The following is a 20,829-nucleotide window of genomic DNA, read 5'->3' on the forward strand; positions in this document are numbered from 1 at the left end:
AACTAATTTTCGATAATTTTATCGTTTTACGACAAGACGAGCGCTTCCAGAGGTATCCAACAACAACAACAAGAACAACAAGCTTTATTTTCATGACCATACAACTAGACTATGGTATTACAAAAGCTATTTTAAGAAGAAGAACTAAAATTTCATAACAGGAAAATTAAGTTACTTTGTTAATCATTTGTCACAAAAATCAATGCAAGCTGAAATATATTTCATGCATTCAGTATGTGAATAAAGAGGAGTTCATCAGTTCATTCGTTTAGACTTGCCTTTCCTGTAAAAATTATTCATAATCATAGAGTATATAGAACAATGAAAAAGAAAGTGAACTTCGTCTTTTATTTGATTGGATCCACAAAGAGGGCAATGCCTGTTATTTGTAGTAGTTTGATTGTATCTACGAAGTTCTAGCATTAGTTTGTGATTGCTTATTCGTAATTTTACTAAAGCCCTTCTCTCTGCTGTTCTTCTTGTTAAGTTTAGAAGACCCTTAGAAGTGGTATGATCGTTTTAAAAGATCTATAAAATTCTAGTTTTTGAGAACGTTCCTGTTTTATTAAACCTACATTTTTTTTACTATCGCGGTATCTAATAAATCAGGGTTAAAGTAAGGTTGGTTAAAATATTCTGACAACTTCTTCAAATGAGGAGTGAAAGCTATTTTTACCATTTTAATGAAAAATGACATTTAAAAAGATTGCTTGAGACGAAAGATTCTTCATCTTTAGACTGAATATACAAAATGCACTTGAGGATTTCTTGATTGATAGTGATATTTAATGGAAACCACCAAGTTCAGCTCTACAAGCTCTACAAGCTCTACAAGGCCTTGTTTAGTTCTTAGTAACAGTTGGAAAATTGAAGGTGTGTCTTTCCAATTTGTGAGCCGTCCCCGAACTTAAAATCTGGTTTGGCATACACACCCCAAATTTCACTATTACATGTACATGTTAGAATAGGGGAGATCATGGCATCAAATACTTTAAGGGCAAGAGCTGTTTTTAGCTTGCTAAGATTCGTGTGTCGTCGGAAGCTAAAGAGAGCATGAAGAGCTTTCTTCTTAAGATGTTCATGTGACACTTAGAAATTTCCCAATGAGGATTTTCGATCCAGGGTCTTACACCTCAAAAAGGTTTCTATCCGGTCTTATTATCAGACAAACGTTTCATCCCACTGACTGAAAGCTACACCATCATGCAACTTGCTACCTAGCTTGCTAGATCTTACTTGTAAAAAGCCTATTAAACAAATTAATGTGGTCGTCAGCGTACTTAACATGATGATTCTTCTATCGTAGCTGTCGCTAAAATGAACAGTTAGACTTCAGCCAAAAGCCAAAAATTTCGAAGAATGGTTTCATATTTTTAACAAGATTTATGTACTGTTTCCATAAAACCTTAAAATCATCGTTGAAAAATAATAAGAACGATTTTTTTGGTTTTGTTACACTTTGACGGCCATGTGGCAGATACTCTCTTGATCGACATTCGACTAACTCATTGATTTCTAGAAGGCCTTAACTACTAGCTCGTTCTAGTAGTTTTTTTTCGTGCTGTTTTCATCAAATGTGAATTCATTTCTTTGCCACAGACGACCCACGGACTTTGTGGTAAACATTTCCCACATATGTCACGTGAACGTATTTTCCTCTTTCTTTATGGATGACAAACTTTACCTTCGCGTTGCACTCTGGAAACTTGCACTTCCCTGCTCCTCTGAAGAATGGCGAGGAATGCATTCTGCGAGAGTTCTCCGCTCGCACTTGATTATTTGTGAGGCGTAAGTTGCACCACTCATTGCTCTGCTTTACTCCTCGCCTAAATATAGTGGTCCAGGCACCACCCAACAGACGACCCCCGCTTGGGTACTCTTTGATTTCCATTAGTTCCCAATCTTTTTTGGTCAGTTTAAATTTTGCTGTCTTGCCATCGGTGTTCACTCGGATAAAGTGCTCTTCTTTGTCGTAGTCGTTAAGGGCGGTATCCTGTCATAGCGGGAAAAAGTTAACTTGGTCAAACATGAAACACCATAACGCCGCGGTTGGCGATGCAAAATCAAGCTCCAACAACAACTAACTGACAAAGTTAACGCAGAAATGTCATTACGAGGAAGCAACCAAGTATACTGGGGGGATGAGGTTGTTGAACAAGTTCTTCTAAAGGGATGGTCCGCCCCGAGATCCGAAATCTCTTACAGGGTATAAAAAAGATACTCCTTCCTTACAGCTTTCATAGAAAATAGTACCTCTTCCGCTTTAATACTAAAAACAAAACAAACGTTGTTGCGTGTAAATGTATCCCTTTCGAGCTGAGCATCCCCGCATAGTCCACTGTTGTCAAAGTAACCCAGGTCTGCTTGACGCAATTGCTGTTTTTAATGTATAGCGATTGACTGTCTTCATGGCGCATTTTCACTAGAATAGACCTCTTTAAGTCGTATCTTTTTCCTAATTTAGTCCGTATGGTGTTACTCGAAAGTTTTTGTGCTAGTGATTACATGACAACCGAGACCTGCCGGCTAACCGGGCTAAATATTTTGTATGTAATCACGCTCGCCAGGAAAGCCTGGTAACACACTGCTCATGCACATAGTTGCCAATCTCTCAGTAAACATAACGGCTCCGAGCTAGTCTACTCCTGATTCGAGCGGTCACCTCTGCAAGGTAAGGAAGCCCGGCAAACCGGGCTAGCCTGGCTAATGTAACCAGCCAGTTATTTTTAAGTGTATATGCATGCATAATTTATTGAAATACAAGAGGCAAAGTCCCTTCCGAACATCACATGACCTACATTGGTGAATCTACAAGCTAAAGACATCAATTCTTCTATATTTCTAGCAAAATTACATGCACAAAATGCCACAACCGGATCCAGGAAATTAAAGAGGTTGGCCGGGTCCCTTAAAAAAGGCGGGGAGGTGGTACTGTCGGATCACCCCAAATCTGTTAGTGATTGTAATCATTTACATGACATTGCTTTCAAATCCTGCGGAGAAATAAATAAACTTACCCCTACGCTGGAAGTAGCACTTGTGGTCTTTTTTCGTTTTTCAACAATCTTGAAGAAAATTAGAAAAAATACCTCTACGTTAAACGATATAATGAACAATCTGCCAGACGAGTGTTTATTGACATCTGTACTCATTTTTGCTCCCTTGTCAGCCACTTATTACTAAAAAGGGTGCATGAAGTTTGAAGTCGTAGTAATGACTTAGGCGATGATTTCCTACATTCCTAACGGTTACGAATATTATCTAGTAAACGCAATTAGAGTCAAACTTGGATAAGCCGCCCATGATTGAGATAATTTAAGTAATTTGTTGTTAAAAGGGCTATGTCACGATGATATTGATGTTCGAGGTCGGAGTTTTAGGTCAATTATGTGAAGCTATTCCTTAGGGCCTATTTACATTGCAGGGGGGAAGATCCTAGCACCAAAAAGATCCTAGAACGCGGATCATCCCAGTGCCATTTTATGCGTTCTGTATTCGGTTTACATGCAATGGGTTGTACTAGTCCCTAGTGCTAGATCTTCCTGGTACACCACGTAAACCGCTTTCCCTAGGAAGATCCAAGGGCTAGGATCTATCAAAGCAAAAAGTACAAGGCAACCACCGAGATACTTACCACTTCGTTGATAGTTTTTCGACGAGGACTCTCACTGGAAAGTTTGTCAAGGCTTTCAGTCTGACAACAAAAGGGAAAGGATCATGGCCATGGAGGAAGGTATGCCTTAGTAAGTCAAAGTTTTGTTAACATGTGAGTTGAAAATGGTTGAGAAAACCAGACGTTTCGAGAGTGCTCCCACCTCTTCAGTGGTTTAAAAACGAAGAAGAGGAAGTACCCTCGGAACCTCTGGTTTTCCTTGTGAAGAAGCTTTCTTCATATCTTCGGCTCTATGGCGAGGTTTATGTTTGAGCCTACCGTCAGGTCCGTTTGGGATTTGCTGCAGCTTTTCAAAGAAAAAAGTCGAACAGATATACCTGGGGGTGGAGAGAGGGGAGAGGGGCAATAGGCATGCTTGGAAATGTCTGAACAATAGAAATGTCCAAAACTTCACCGCAGTAAACTTTGACATATGGGTGTCGTTTTATTAGTCCAGTCAATACAGAAGAAAATAGGTGAAACTGCAACCCACTGCAACAGAAGGTACCATCGATTAAATTTATTTCAGAAAATTCAGACACGTCAGCCACCTTTCTTGACACTAATGTCTCCAGATTTTCACAGACCTCTACGTAAAGCCTAATTATCTAAGTTCACCGCAAAGTCACCAAAGCAGAGAATGTTCACGCGACCAAGCCTTCCAACCAATCCGCTCAAAACAAAAGGTAAACATGGTATCCCATTGTTAGTTACCTTCAGTCCAGCTTCTCTCAACCTTAACACGATTATCACGAAACCCTGACCATACTTAACTCAAAGAAGGATTTTCTAAAAAATTCTTATTCTTTTATCGCATACCGACGCCTACTAAACCTTCTTGTAAAGGATAAACTCAAGCACATACAGACAACGTTTGGAAACAAACCTATGATAAGAAAATGCAGCAATTGTAACTCCAAGACCCACCTCATGAAGCAGACCATTATATGTGCATCTAAAAAACTCACAGTAGATGGAAGCTAATTTAGCCTCCATTGCAGGCATTGTCGTTGGCTGTGCGAGTGTAATTTTGAAACCGCCATTTTGAATTGCAATATAGGGGAGAAGTTAGGGCGAGTTAGGCTCGATTTCCTCCTCCGCCCTATCGGGCCCGCTTCGAAAAGCTGGACGCGTGCGTTTGCTATTGTCGATTTCCACCAATCAGATCGTTGACTGCTCAAATCGAGCGGGTAGCAAACATTAATTTTCTTGGAGCGTATTTCGACTGCGTCAGGTGCGAAGGTGTCGTTTGATGTGACGTGCGATTGTGTTTTCGGAGCGGCTTAAAAACCTGAGTTACAAAGAAAAGCCTCAGAGAAGCTGGCAAATGGTAAGGATTTTTTGATATTCAACCAACCGGATCTGGAATTTCACCCTTCACTTCGCTAAATCCAAGATCAATGGAAATATCTTAAATCAGTGACGAAGATCAAGGCAAAGCACATCATGTGTCTGGTATTTGATGAAATTTCCCATTTCCAGTGTTTCGTAGCGACGCATAAATCAAATTTTTAAATCACGTCACACTCACTCGCGTCGCGTGAGTGGCTGGTAATTCCTGGTTATCAGCGGCGAGTCAAAGTCCTTCTTTCGCCCTGGCGGTTACCCAATGATTTGCTATTTCTACTCTCCACAATCCTCTGTCATTAAACCAAAAAAGGCGGCTACAGCGTAACGAACACAAACAAAATCCTCCTGCATTGCTGACCAGAGCAAATTTTAAATATATATAGTAGTTCTGAAATAGTCTTTTTCTAGGAGGATAAAACCTAAGTTCGTCGTAATACTCTAAAGAACTCTACCAGTCACATTGAATCCTCAGATACAGGTACCTGGGTAATGAGGGCTGGCCCACAGAGCCAAGATGGACTTAACTCTTCTGTCTGTTATCTTATTAAAATTTCTTTTTAACATTAGTTAAGACTAGCCCATAAAGCCTGTACCGTCTTAAGTGCTACCGTCTGCACCTTATTTTAATTTTATTAGTCAGGGGTGGCTCATGTATGAGTCCGTTGCGCTTATGTTACACTGTCAGCTTCCGTTCTCATTCGTTATTTCGCCCCATGTAAGGTCCGGTAAGGGAATCTGGAATTCGGATTTGCCTGTGGAATACGGGATCCGAGATATTTTTTGTTGTGTAATCCGGAATCCTAGGTTTTGGAATCAGGAATACAGCTCAAGGAATCCCACTAACAATTAGAATCCAGTATCCAAGTTCCACTGACAAAGACTAGAATCCAGCACCCGGAATCCACGGCGTGGAATCCAGAATCCAAGACTGTCTTGGATTCCCTTACATGGGGCGATTTATTAGTCGGAGCCGAGCACGGGCCTGGGCTAAGCTGTCTACTGTCGGCTTCATATTATTTTTCCGCCTTTGTGTCGCCAAAGATGAGAAAATGGTGCCTTTTGGGCTTTACGAGTCTTCATCCTTACTTTCGGGGGCGGGAGGGGGGGATGGAGGTTTTGTTGCTCCATTTTATTCTGTGCAATATTGATGAGGAGGACATTGACTAGTCTCTACTGATCGATCTAAAATGAAGATGTGTTTAAACCAAACCTACTTCGCTCTTGCAATGTTCCCTCCTAAAAATGCTACGATGAATTCCTTCTGAGGTCTTTCTTTACTTTATCTTGAAGTTTAAACCTTATTGTCAGTATCTTTTTTATCGTTGTGTGTGTGTGTGTTTACATCCATTACATAAATATGTCTCTGAAGCTATCCTCTTTTCAATGCCTTTTTCATAAAGCCGGGGGAACTTACTTATATAAGTCCTATAGCTATGCGCCGCCCCAAAGAGTAGGGATTTTGCGCCGTCTTGGTCAAAAAACGGGTATAGGTTTGCCCATTTTGGTCTGCAGTCGGGTATGGCTTTCCAGGGAACTACGAGAGTGTATGAAGGTATTTATCGTTTGAGTACCCCGGTAAGAGAGAAAGAGAAATATGCGAATTGGAAATGGATTTTAAGGAATCTTTTTGTCTGCTGTTTTAATCTAAGTAATGACATAATTTCTTAGAGGTCGGGTCTGAAAACGGGTATGGATTCTAGAGGCCAGGTCTAAAAACGGCTGTGAAAAATGACATTTTTTGATCTGAAATAGGGTCAGGATTTGGAGAACCGGGCGGCAGACCACCCACCAAGAATTCCCAAGAGTACCCCCGGGTTCAAAAGACAGTTGAATGAGCCGCTTTCGAGGTTTCTCCTTCATTTAATGTTCAATTTTAAACTGTTTAATAAGCGTTTTTTCTCCCAAAATGGGACAGTAAATTCCCCTACGCCATGTTATTTCTCTTCTGTGGTGAAAAAGCATTCCTAGCAAGGAAGAATGTCCTGTTTATCGATAGCCCCGTTAACTCAAGAACCTGAAAAGACTGAAAATCATACCCTGTCCAGCGGCACATCCCCATCTACCCCTCCTTTTGATAGCCAAAAGGGCCTTAAATGCAGTATTAAACAAAAAGGAAAAACGTACTTTGATTTGAAAGTTTTAAGAAACAGAAAAATATTGCTTTGTCGACAGTGTATTTTAAAAAGACCGGGAGTTAACCAAAGATGACTCTGTCACCTCTTACTGACGCTGTTTTTGCTATGTTCAACCCTCTGTTCTCTGGATGGACTATTCATGTGTTACAATTCTTGTATGAATTCTAACATATTATCATAAATATATTTAATTTTTCACTATAAGTTCAATATATTTTGCTCGTTTTCTTGTGTTTAACCGCGTTCTACCATAAAATTCCAGAAATTTGATTCAAATTGGTTTAGACTTTATTCATTTCAAGTTATATGCATCGTCATTTAAGACGGTCTGTAATTACAAAAGCGAGTAGTTGGAAGCGGAATGAAATATACCTCCCTTCTGTAACTTTCGTTACAGAAACTTATTTGATTACCACTCGCATTTTTCCAAACTATGATACAAGTAAAAACTCTTTTTTCTGCCGGCTTCTTTAAAGAAATAAAAACAAAACGACAATTTTAACCTCTCGATGTTTTGTTACTTCGGACCAAAGTATACCATGGCAGAACAACGTGACTTTTTCATTAATTGAGCCAGTGACTTAATTGAAATGTAAACATGGACCTTAGTCTGCCACGGATTTCATTTTAAGTACTTTAGAGGAAACGAAATTGAAAAAACATAGATATAATGCAACATTGTGTTGTGTCAGGCCATGCAAAATATCACGCTACATGCTATTAGAGAACATGCATTTTTATATGGCTGAGTTTGTTTTCGCCATGCGATCGGTGAATTTGCGGTCCGTAACTTGCTATACGGACCAAAATTTCAAAGAAAATGCTCATTTCAGAGCTCTAAATCTCTTGAGCACGGAAACAAAGGGTGAAATTAAGTTACAAGACGTCTATCAACCTTGAGGACCTAGATTTTGACTTTGTCCTTCAACATTTTAAACTGTGTTTATTTGTGAACGAAGGCGAGAAGAAACTAACTCGTGATCTTATCGAAGAGGATTCTAGTCAGTGTTTGAAAATTTTATCGTAGTAGACAGTTAAGAAGGCGAAAATCGACTTGAAGAGATTCGAGATGTTTTGCCTAAGAGAAAATGAGCAATTCCCGCCTTCGACAAATATGATATCAAACATGCCTGCACCCGATCATCTTGACGAGCTTCTTTGTAATTTGCAGTGTTTTTCCAAAGACCGACGAAAGAAAGATAGAAGCGACTCCGAGCCAGACACAATGTCCAGTTTTCAGAAGACTCCAGCGTCACATTGGCGAGTGAATACTTACAGTGCTCTTAGTTTTGTCCGAATATACTTAAAAATATCTCTGTAAACCCTGAGGACTGGGATGTTGACTGTGCCTTTCCAGATTTTAACCTAGCTTTGTTTGAATGATAACGAAGCTGATGTAGAAACTGAATCGTAACCTTTCCGTGGAAGAAAATATGGTCCGTGTTTGAAAATTTTAACGCAGATAACGCTTGAAGACGAGAATGAACTGGCAGAAATTTGAGAGGTTTAATTTCTCAAAAAAATTAACGAGCGAATCCTTCGATAATGACAACAAACTTACCTTGAAAAGCTTCTTTGCCTTTTGCAGTGATTTTTTTTACGAGGACCAACGGAGGAAAGATGGAAACGACTTCGAGAAAGACACAGTGCCCGGTTTCCAAAATACTCCAGCGTTACATTAAAGAGCTAAAACTTACAGCGCTCTTAGTTTTGACCAAATAAACTTTTTCAACATGGCGAATTTGTTTTCACTTTCTCGGAAACCCTTTGTTGTGTGCTATTGTTTTTGTGAGCCAATAAAATCAAATTATTGTCAAATCGTGCCTCCGGCACTTGTTTCCGGTCCCCCAAACAGGAAGAAGCCATATAATAAACATCTTATTGGCCTCGTTTTTTCGGTCCGTACTGTAAATTACAGATCCTCGTTTTTTTCCATCGATTTTTGGCCCGCGCGCTTCGCTCTTGGGCCATAAATCGATGGAAAAAACTCTGTCCGCAATTTACAGTACGGACCGAAATCTCGGCTAATAAGAGGTATATCACCTTTTTTATAACATAACAGAAGTAAATAGCGCGCTCTGATTGGTCAGTTAGCCACTACCATTTGCCCGTGGGTGCACGCTAAGAAACTGAGCTAGCGCGGTAAAATTTAGGCAAATTCAACAAATGTCCTCTCCTGACGGTAAAATACACCGATGAAATGCACAGATGAAAAGTGGAAGTTGAAGAAAATACTAGGCTGTCGTTTTGAAGGAAAAAAGACAAAAGATCAAGCGACAAATTTGCCCTGGATGAATTAATCATTGTTTTCCTCGCGGATAGAATCGGCTGAAGGAAAATTGAGCGAGCGAAGATTTAAGGTACATTTTGTGTGTTTTTTTGTAGAAGAGAAAGTCTGTTTGAAATGTAAATTTATCAATTAGCATTGTGTTATTGACTTTTTGGTCAAGCTGATGCTAAATTCAAGCAAATATTTTAGGAAACACGCTCAAATTCGAGTCAGCTTTGTTGTGAAGTTTTCGACGCATCGATTAAAAATTTTAGTTGAGTTTAAACGGGCACATAACGCTGGCATAAGCGAATTTTATTTGAGTACAGAAACATTTGGGTTTTCAAATAAATTTTTCAAAAAATAACTTCTGTGTGTATTATTTTGTTCCTCAGTGTTCATTCATAACAGTCGTTCAGAGAACGGTCGGAAAACAACAGCTTCAGCGCCGGCTGTGTGTCGGCGAATTTCAGTTGCATCTTTGACTTTCATAGCTGGATTTTCCTAGACAGATTTCGATACAAAGCTAGTTAATTTCTTCCTAAAATTAGTGTTACCTGTTTTTCTAAAGGAGTTACAGTCAAATTTTCTCATTTCTTCTTTACGTTTATTTCAAAAATTGTCACATAAATAAGCTTGATAATTATTTCATTTATTTAGTTTTAGCTTAATTTTTAGAGTATTTTTAGTTGGTGTTTATAGTTGCAGCTATAGTTTTCCCTCAAAGTTTTTACCCTAATATTACTGCGCTTTTCACAAACATGCGAACTCTAAAGTTCAAACGCCGCCTTCACAATTGTATTTTTCGCTGCCGTCAATCATAATTACGATCACAAGGAACGAACCTTGAAACACAGAAACTCACAAAACGGATCGAAATCCACCAATCAGAAATCACAATCCATGACCCTTTGAACCCGTTAAACTAAAGTTTTGTTTCCTAAGAGGTCCGTTAAGATGATTGACGGCAGCGAAAAACGCAATTGTCAGTTGGCTTTTGAGCTTTAGAATTCGCATGTTTGTGAAAGGCGCAGTAAGAGCAAGTAGACAGATGCCATTCAGAATAACAACAAAAAACGTTTTGCAATTTACCTGAAGATGGAGAACGGTTGATTCAGCGAAAGAAAAACTCAAAGGCAAGTTTTTGAAAAACATAGAACACGATTTGTTTACGCGCGGGCAGATGGCAGCATACATGAACTCGGACCGATGACTCAACCAAAGGCAAATGGAAAATAATGTTTTTCTCTTTTGATTATGTTATGAAAGAAATGGTAAACGTTGCAGCTGTGCAACCATGGAGTTGTTGATGCACTTGGGAGGTTTGCTAAGCACTCAAGAAGCTAGAGTCGCACGAGGCGAGTCTTACGCTCCTTTCGTGCTTAGCAACCTCCCGCGTGCATCTATAACTCCATGGTTGCACGCTGCACGTTTACCATTTCTTAAATGGATAAAAGATATGTTCACCATATTTCTCTTTTTCACCCTTCAAAAATACCTCTTTTATTTAAACTAACTACTTGTCGAATTTGTTGACCTTCGATTTTTCGAAAACCGTGGCACATTTTGCCCACCTAACTTCCGATTGGTGATTTTAAAAGAAAAAAGTGTTACCGAAAAACAAGTTGTTGTAGCTCATTGAGGGACGTACAAGCGGGCAGGCCTTTCGGAACAACTTTTTGCGGTTCTAGCAACCTCGAGCAAATTATGCCTTTCTGAGCAACTTTTGAGCAAAATATAGGTTTAGAGCATGTATCAAGCACGAAAAAGTCAACGATTTCATTGATAGAAAACTTCATTTTTTAAAAATATTTTGAAGAACGAAAAATAAAGCTCTTTCTTAACGTTTTTATAAAAATATTAAGAAATTTAGGTGGCAACTTTTCAAGTTTAGGGAGCAACGTTTTTGAATTTTTGGCAATTTTTTAACAACGTTTTGGCATTCTAGTGAGCAACTGTCCAGCATTTTACGAGCACAATCGGGAAAGGCTTACAAGCGGATGCCATCCCCCTCTGAGGTTTGATCACTGTAAACGGCTCATCGTGTACTATTGAGTTATCGATGAACTTGGAGAATTATTATAAAGACTGGAACAATCCGTTATTAGCAGTTTTTTTGACAGGGATGCTTTCGATTCTCTCATTCCTTATTTGGGCAAAAAAAAGGATTATTTGCTTCTGATTGAACAATAAAATACACCAGCATGGTTTTAAACAAATAAGGGGAGTTTAGACGCTTCACAGTTACATATAGCATTTTTCTGACGACGGATGTCAACAACGATTATTATGAACGGTAAGGTCCACATCGCCTTGAGAGCAACAGTGATTTGGACAATGATTTTCTGTGATAAAATGAAATAATTTCGAGAAATACCTGCCATTGTAGTTTATATGCTTAGTTGAATGGTGTTAAGAGGTAGAATTTGTTTATTATTATTGTTATTATTTTCACTATTATCATTATATTATTATTATTATTATTATTATTATTATTATTTAAATACTAGGAGCATTTTTAACTACTTATACTGGTCGGGTTATTAAATGGTTACGTAAATTCATATGCCTCCCTCCCCCTTTTCATAAAAATTCGTACCCAACTTCGTAATTGCACTTGCCCCTCCCCTATTTGCATAAGACACAAGACTCCCCCTTCATCCTATAAATAATAACTCCTTCCTGAGCAGGTAAAGATGGGCATCATGTACGGAGCCCAGTTAGTGCCACCTAATTTTTCTCATCAAGTTTCTTTTACACGACGCCAGTTTTCTCTGGCACGACTTTTTTTTTTTTTCGGCACACCTTTTTTTTTGGAAAGACTTTTTTTTACGGCACGACTTTTTTTTTGGCACGAATTTTTTTTTTCGGCACGACTTTTTTTTTCGGCACGACTTTTTTTTGGCACGACTTTTTTCTGGCACGACTTTTTTTTTGGCACGACTTTTTTTTACGGCACGACTTTTTTTTGGCACGATTTTTTTTTTTTTCGGCACGACTTTTTTTTCGGCACGACTTTTTTTTTTCGGCACGACTTGTTTTTGGCACGACTTTTTTCTTTGGCACGAATTTTTTTTTTTCGGCACGACTTTTTTTTGCGGCACGACAGGTGACCGCCGACCAATATTATTGTAGTGGCATGGAGCACATGGTCAACTCAACGGTAGTGCAGTTTCTTGGCACTAGATTACTACGGAGCCCACTTTAATAGTGCCACCTAATTTTCCTCTCAAACTGTGGTGACCTGGACATGGCTCGTACACGATTTTTTCGTTTCGCCAGTACTATTTTTTTATTTGTTAGGAAAATTATGAACACTCAATATTGTACCTAGCTGTACCTCAAGATGTGTCAAACTACACTTTCGCGAATTAGAATACTGCGCTCCCGTTTTCCATCACGCACTCTCGGCTTATCTTACTAAGGATATAGAAAGAATTCAGAAAAGAGAGCTTTTCATAATTTCACCTCCCATGTCATATCGAGAATGCCTTGACAGCCTAGGCCTGTCAACGCTATATGATAGACGCAACGGACTATGTAGACAATTGTTCGATTCCATTGCTATCAATCCCGGACATAAGTTATACCACCTGCAGCCACCAAGAAAACAAACCAGCTATAATTTAAGGAGTCAAAGTTATATAATTTGCCACGTTCCCATACGGAACGTTTCAGACGCTCTTTTGTTTATGCTATGTCCCAGGGTTGCGCATAAAGCTCTTCGTTAAAGTTTCAAAGAAGTCGACTTTGTTGTAAGATTTTTATACATATTTTTAGCTTTACTACACAAGGTATTTATATTCATATGATTGTAATTAGTTTTATATTTTAACTAATGTTATTTGTAAATACGCAATTCTGTTTCACGACTGCAAAGTATTTATACAATAAACGATTTATCCTATCCTATCCTAGAAAATTCAAGCTCTAAATCAAACTGGAAAAGCTTTAATAACATTTTACTGTCTACATGTTCAACAACCTAAACTGAGAGAGTGGTTGAAACAACAACGCTTCACTTTCGATTTCCACGTAAGACAACGGTACAACCTCCTTAATCAAACCAAACCCGGGGTTAACTTCAACTGTATTTATAATAACAAGAAGTGTATTACGTTAATACTTTTATACATGAACTGGAACAATATTTTCTTTTTTATGGAAATATGCACATCTCGGACTGTAAAAAAATAATCCTCCCACTCAAATATCGAAGAATTATTCTGACTTACTTGAAATAATTTTCCACAAATAAAGCGGATTAAAACTGAGTTTACAATAACTGCGTCCACTTTGGGTTTTACTGCGCTCTGTAATTGGTTTACTTTCTCAACCACTTTGACTTATTCGCGCTTCAACATCTGATTGGTTGATTTTGTTATTTTATCTGTTCTTATTGACCACAATTATCCCTTTAGTTCCGTTTTTTTAACGCCTGAGGAAAAACTGCTTTTCTTTAATAATTTTAAATCATTGGTCTTGTAACAGAAGACATACAAGCAGCGTCTTCATCAAAAATTATTGCTTCTAAAATGTTGCCACATAAAAAATACACAAACGGCCACAAGATAAAATATGCCCAAAGGACCTCACGAATATACCCACAACGATTCCAGTAAAACTCATATTAATTTTTTACGTTTTAAAGAAAAAAAGCCAAATTTAGGAAAGAAAGGGAGCTAGCGATAAGGTCTTGAGCCCGGGTTACTACACATATCTGTTATAGAACAACCGAAACAGAAAATAACGATAAAACAGACCGTATACGTATATGGGGACTCGTGGCGAGTTTATTAAAGAGGTCTTACATTCCTTTAACCATAAGAGAACAATGATTATCTCTATAGGCCATTAAGAAAGTCTTTTTTACGCTAAAACAGACAACAAAAGCAACGAAAACACGCAACGGTCATTAATTCTACCTAAACAGAAGATCGGAAATCTAACTAATGAGGTCATGATGCTGACATTACGAATTGCGCACGGCGCGACATGTTCAGTAAAAACAAGCAGGGTAATCTAGTGCCAAGAATCTGCACTACCGTTGAGATGGCCATGTGCTCCATGCCACTACAATAATAATGGTCAGCGGTCACCTGTCCTGGTCGGGAAGGTACGTGGTGTAAGCATCATATAGTAGATCCCCGTTAAAAAACATATGGCATAACTTTACATAACCCTTTATAGCCATACTCAGACTTACAAAGCCCTATATAGCCCTACATAGCCATACATAGCCATACATAGCCATACACAGCCCTACATAGCCCTACATAGCCCTACACAGCCCTACATAGCCCTACATAGCCCTACAAAGCCCTACACAGCACTACATAGCCATACATAGCCATACACAGACCTACTTAGCCCTACATAGCCCTACCTAGCCATAGAGCGCCCTATATAGCCATACATAGCCATACATAGCCCTATATAGCCCTACATAGCCATACATAGCCATACATAGCTATACACAGCCACACACAGCCCTACATAGTCCTACATAGCCATACATAACCATACATGGCCATACATAGCCCTACATAGCCATACAAAGCCCTACATAGCCCTACATAGCCCTACATAGCGCTACACAGCCTTACATAGCCTTACATAGCTCTACATAGCCCTACATAGCCCTACACAGCACTACAAAGCTATTAATAGCCATACACAGCCCTACATAGCCCTACATAGCCCTACATAGCCTTACATAGCGATACATAGCCCTACATAGCCCTACATAACCCTACAAAGCCCTACTTAGCCATTCATAGCCCTACATAGCCCTACATAGCCATACACAGCCCTACATAGCCATACATAGTCATACATAGCTATACACAGCCACACACAGCCCTACATAGTCCTACATAGCCATACATAACCATACATGGCCATACATAGCCCTACATAGCCATACAAAGCCCTACATAGCCCTACATAGCCCTACATAGCGCTACACAGCCTTACATAGCCTTACATAGCTCTACATAGCCCTACATAGCCCTACACAGCACTACAAAGCTATTAATAGCCATACACAGCCATACACAGCCCTACATAGCCCTACATAGCCCTACATAGCCCTACATAGCTTTACATAGCCCTTAAAGGCCCTTCAAAGCCCTACAAAGCCCTTCATAGCCATACACAGCCAAACACAGCCATACATAGCCCTACATAGTTCTACATAGCCTTACATAGCCCTACACAGCCCTACATAGCCCTACATAGCCATACATAGCCCTACATAGCCATACATAGACCTACATAGGCCTACATAGCCATACACAGCCCTACATAGTCCTACATAGCGCTACACAGCCCTACATACCCCTACATAGCTCTACATAGCCCTACATAGTGCTAAACTGCCCTACAAAGCCCTTCATAGCCATACACAGCCCTTCATAGCCTTAAATAGCCCTACATAGCTCTACATAGCCTTACAGAGCCCTACAAAGCCCTACATAGCCATACACAGCCATACACAGCAATACAAACCCCTACATAATCCTACATAGCCATACATAGCCCTACATAGCCCTATAAGCCCTACACAGCCGTACATAGCCATACCTAGTCCTACATGGCCATACATAGTCCTAGATAGCCCTACATAGCCCTACATAGCCATACATAGCCATAAATAGCTCTACATAGCCATGCACAGCCCTACATAGCCCTACATAGTCCTACATAGAAATACATAGCCCTACATAGCCCTACATAGCCATACATAGCCTTACATAGCCATACACAGCCCTACATAGCCATACATAGCCCTACATTGCTCTACATAGCCCTACATAGCCATACATAGCCATAGATAGCCCTACATAGCCCTACATAGTCCTACATAGCCATACATAGCCCTACATAGCCCTATAAGCCCTACACAGCCGTACATAGCCATACTTAGTCCTACATGGCCATACATAGCCCTAGATAGCCCTACATGGCCCTACATAGCCCTACATAGCCATACATAGCCATAAATAGCTCTACATAGCCATGCACAGCCTTACATAGCCCTACATAGTCCTACATAGAAATACATAGCCCTACATAGCCCTACATAGCCATACATAGCCTTACATAGCCATACACAGCCCTACATAGCCCTACACAGCCCAACTCAGCCCTACATAGCCATACATAGCCCTACATTGCTCTACATAGCCCTACAAAGCCATACATAGCCATAGATAGCCCTACATAGCCCTACATAGCACTACATAGCCATACAGAGCCATACATAGCCCTACCTAGCCCTACATAGCAATACATAGCTCTACATAGCCCTACATAGCCATACATAGCTTTACAAAGCCCTACAAAGCCTTCATAGCCATACACAGCCAAACACAGCCCTACATAGCCCTACATAGTTCTACATAGCCTTACATAGCCCTACACAGCCCTACAAAGCCCTTCATAGCCATTCCAGCGATACACAGCCCTATATAGCCCTACATAGCCCTACATAGCCTTACATAGCGATACATAGCCCTACATAGCCCTACATAACCCCAGAAAGCCCTACATAGCCATACATAGCCCTACATAGCCCTACATAGCCATACACAGCCCTACATAGCCATACATAGCCATACATAGCTATACACAGCCACACACAGCCCTACATAGTCCTAGATAGCCATACATAGCCATACATGGCCATACATAGCCCTACATAGCCATACAAAGCCCTACATAGCCATACATAGCCCTACATAGCGCTACACAGCCTTACATAGCCTTACATAGCTCTACATAGCCCTACATAGCCCTACACAGCACTACAAAGCTATTAATAGCCATACACAGCCATACACAGCCCTACATAGCCCTACATAGCCCTACATAGCTTTACATAGCTCTTAAAAGCCCTACAAAGCCCTACAAAGCCCTTCATAGCCATACACAGCCAAAAACAGACCTACATAGCCCTACATAGTTCTACATAGCCTTACATAGCCCTACACAGCCCTACATAGCCCTACATAGCCATACATAGCTCTACATAGCCATACATAGACCTACATAGGCCTACATAGCCATACACAGCCCTACATAGTCCTACATAGCCATACATAGCGATACATGGCCATACATAGCCTTACATAGCCATACAAAGCCCTGCATAGCCCTACATAGCCCTACATAGCGCTACACAGCCCTACATACCCCTACATAGCTCTACATAGCCCTACATAGTGCTAAACTGCCCTACAAAGCCCTTCATAGCCATACACAGCCCTACATAGCCTTAAATAGCCCTACATAGCTCTACATAGACCTACAGAGCCCTACAAAGCCTTACATAGCGATACACAGCCATACACAGCAATACACACCCCTACATAATCCTACATAGCCATACATAGCCCTACATAGCCCTATAAGCCCTACACAGCCGTACATAGCCATACTTAGTCCTACATGGCCATACATAGCCCTAGATAGCCCTACATTGCCCTACATAGCCCTACATAGCCATAAATAGCTCTACATAGCCATGCACAGCCCTACATAGCCCTACATAGTCCTACATAACCATACATAGCCCTACTTAGCCCTACATAGCCATACATAGCCATACATAGCCATACACAGTCCTACATAGCCCTACACAGCCCAACTCAGCCCTACATAGCCATATATAGCCCTACATAGCTCTATATAGCCCTACATAGCCATACATAGCAGTACATAGCCTTACATAGCCATAGAGAGCCATACATAGCCCTACCTAGCCCTACATAGTGTAACAGTGATTAAACTCTTCTTTAATAACGTCTTGAAACAACTACAACAACTGCACAGCCAAAATGGCCGTCTACACTCTCTCAACGAACCGCACGTGATTCCTGCCCTGAAGTCCTGGGGCGAGGCTAGACTAGTCTCTTAGCAACGTTACACACCCCCCCTCCCTAGTGGAGAAAGGGCGTTATCAATGTCCTTCCCTAAAAGAAAGTCTCCCATCCAGGCAGGGACACGGCGGTCTCTGGTTGAACGTCTCGGCCGGAGGTCCGGTTCACGGTTGACAGCTGCGGCATTCTCAGTCGGAGCGGGGCCCCCAGGTAGGGCATCTGCGGTGCGAGCCCACGGTAACTCCAACACAGCACGCTCTCCAACATTCAGATCCGTAGGTTGGCCAGCGTCTCTCTCGACGTCATGCAATGTCGGCTGAAGCTGAGGGGGTCTCCGTAGGTACCGTTTAAGACGGTTAAAGTGCACAATCATTCTCGTTTTCCGTCTTCCCCGTGTGGGTGTGGCCTCCTCGCACTGTATCCTGTAGGTGACGTCAGATATGACCTTCACTACTCGCCACTGTTCGGACCAGGGGCGATAGAATTTCCGGTGTACCCACCTCGGAACGGCCTTTTCCTCTAACCACACCAGATCACCCACTTGGTACGGCTTTGCGTTTCCCTTGCAGCGCGCGTCATAGACATCTTTCTGGTGACGAAGGTTGACTCGCAGATTCTCCCCTACTCGTCCATACACCCCCTTCAGAATTTCTTGCTGTCTCTTGACGAAAGATGGGTAATCAGGCGGTTGTTCTGAAGGAGGCCCCTCCCTCATTGCGTCAATAGGTAATCTCAGTTCCCTGCCGAACATGAGCATACTAGGGGAGAAGCCGGTCGTCTCATGGGTGGATGCACGCAAAGCCAGGAGGACCTTAGGAAGATACTGATCCCACTCCTCTTGCTCCTCCGCAACCTTGGCAATAACACCGGTAACCGTACGGAGAAGTCGTTCCGCACCCCCATCACACTGAGGGTGGTATGGCGTTGTCCTTTGTTTGACGGATTCAATCAAGCTGCATAAGCCACGGAATGTCCTAGACTCAAAATTGCGGCCCTGGTCGCTGAGTATCCCACGAGGGCAACCGAAGCGGCATACGAAGTTGTCCATGACAGTCTGAGCGACCGTTTTAGCCTCTTGATCAGGTAAGGCGTACGCTTCGGGCCACTTTGTATACATGTCCACCACAACAGCAACATACTTGTTTCCTTTGCTGGTCTCTGGAAGGGGGCCGAGAATGTCAATCTGAATCCTCTCTAGTGGGTAGCCCGTCTTAATAGATTGCATGGGCGCTCTCACCCGTGGTATTGGTCCATTTCTGGAGCCGCAAGTGTGACAAGTACGACAGTACAGTTCAATATCCGCAGTGTAGCCAATCCAGTAAAAGCGTTTCCGCACATTGTCTGTAGTCTTGCGCACTGACAAGTGTCCACACTGGTCATGTAACTCCTGCAACACAGCACCCTTTAACTGCTCTGGGACACACACCTGCAGACTTTCATGTCCAGTCTTTTCATCAAACCATCGCCGGTGCAACACCTCATTCTGCAAAAGCAACCTATCGTATTGACCCCATAAAGCCCACATATGCCCATCTGCCCCGCTCATTTCTTCTTTAGGTGGTCTCCTTCCTGCCCTAAGCCACTGTAGCACTGCATTCAAATGCTTATCCTTTGACTGCTCTGTCCTAAGGTGAGCACTGGACCACGGTGGGTGCGGCGGTCTGGGTTCCGACTCGTTTCCATCCTCGACAAAAGCTGTTGAACCGTCACTGGTAGTCGCTCCAACTACCAATGGTTCACAAAAATTCTGTGCTTCACCAAGTGTGTCAGACGCGGGGTTTTCTGGCCAAGGTCGACGGGACAGGCCATCGGCATTGCCATGCAGATGACCTGGCCGATGCTCTATCTTCATGTCGTACTGTTGAAGGTGCTGAATCCATCGGGCTTCCTGAGGTTTAGGATCCTTAAAGTTCTGAAGCCACACTAACGAACGGTGATCCAGACGAGCAACAAACTGTTTGTTGACCAGATACGGGTAGAATGTTTTTGTCCCGAATACTAGCGCATACATCTCAATCTTGGTTGGCGACCACTTTCTCTGCGATTTTGTCAAGGCCTTGGCAGCGTATGTAATTGGGCGCTCCTCGCCATCTTGCACCTGAGACAACACAGCCGCGACACCGGTCGTGCTAGCGTCAGTATCTAATATAAATGGGAGATCAAACCTTGGGTATGCGAGAACCGGTGCTTCACAAAGGGCTTGCTTTAGAGCGTCGAAAGATCTTTGACAGTCGTTGGACCACACAAAGTTTCTTCCCTTTTCCTCAAGAAGGAAAAGAGGGCTTGCGACAGTTGCAAAATCCGGAATGAACTTCCTGTAGTAGCCGATCTTTCCCAGAAAAACACGTAACTCAGACACATTGGTTGGTGGTGGCCAGGATTTCACTGCGGAAACCTTTTCAGGATCTGTGGAAACTCCCTCCGCTGACAGGATATGTCCAACAAAAGGTAGCGTTGTGGTAGCAGACAGCATTTCTCTGGCTTCACCTTCAATCCAGCCTCCTCTATAAGGGAGAGAGCACGGTCCAAGGACTCACAGTG

At 41.6% G+C, this 20,829-nt stretch overlaps 1 protein-coding gene across 1 annotated transcript in view; it reads right to left on the bottom strand.

Moving 5' to 3' along the window:
- Positions 1-276: 276 nt before the first annotated feature.
- The window catches only part of LOC140932739 (uncharacterized), a 35,923-nt gene continuing 15,370 nt past the window's right edge, over positions 277-20,829 (bottom strand). The window contains exons 2-3 of the mRNA XM_073382255.1: positions 3,018-3,065; positions 277-1,993 (exon numbers count right to left, since the gene is read on the bottom strand). Of these exons, the coding sequence (XP_073238356.1) occupies positions 1,583-1,993; positions 3,018-3,065 (459 nt within the window). The 3' untranslated portion in view covers positions 277-1,582. The remainder of the gene's footprint in view (positions 1,994-3,017; positions 3,066-20,829) is intronic.

The sequence above is a fragment of the Porites lutea genome, chromosome 4, assembly GCF_958299795.1.
Source record: "Porites lutea chromosome 4, jaPorLute2.1, whole genome shotgun sequence".
NCBI classification, from domain to species: domain Eukaryota; kingdom Metazoa; phylum Cnidaria; class Anthozoa; order Scleractinia; family Poritidae; genus Porites; species Porites lutea.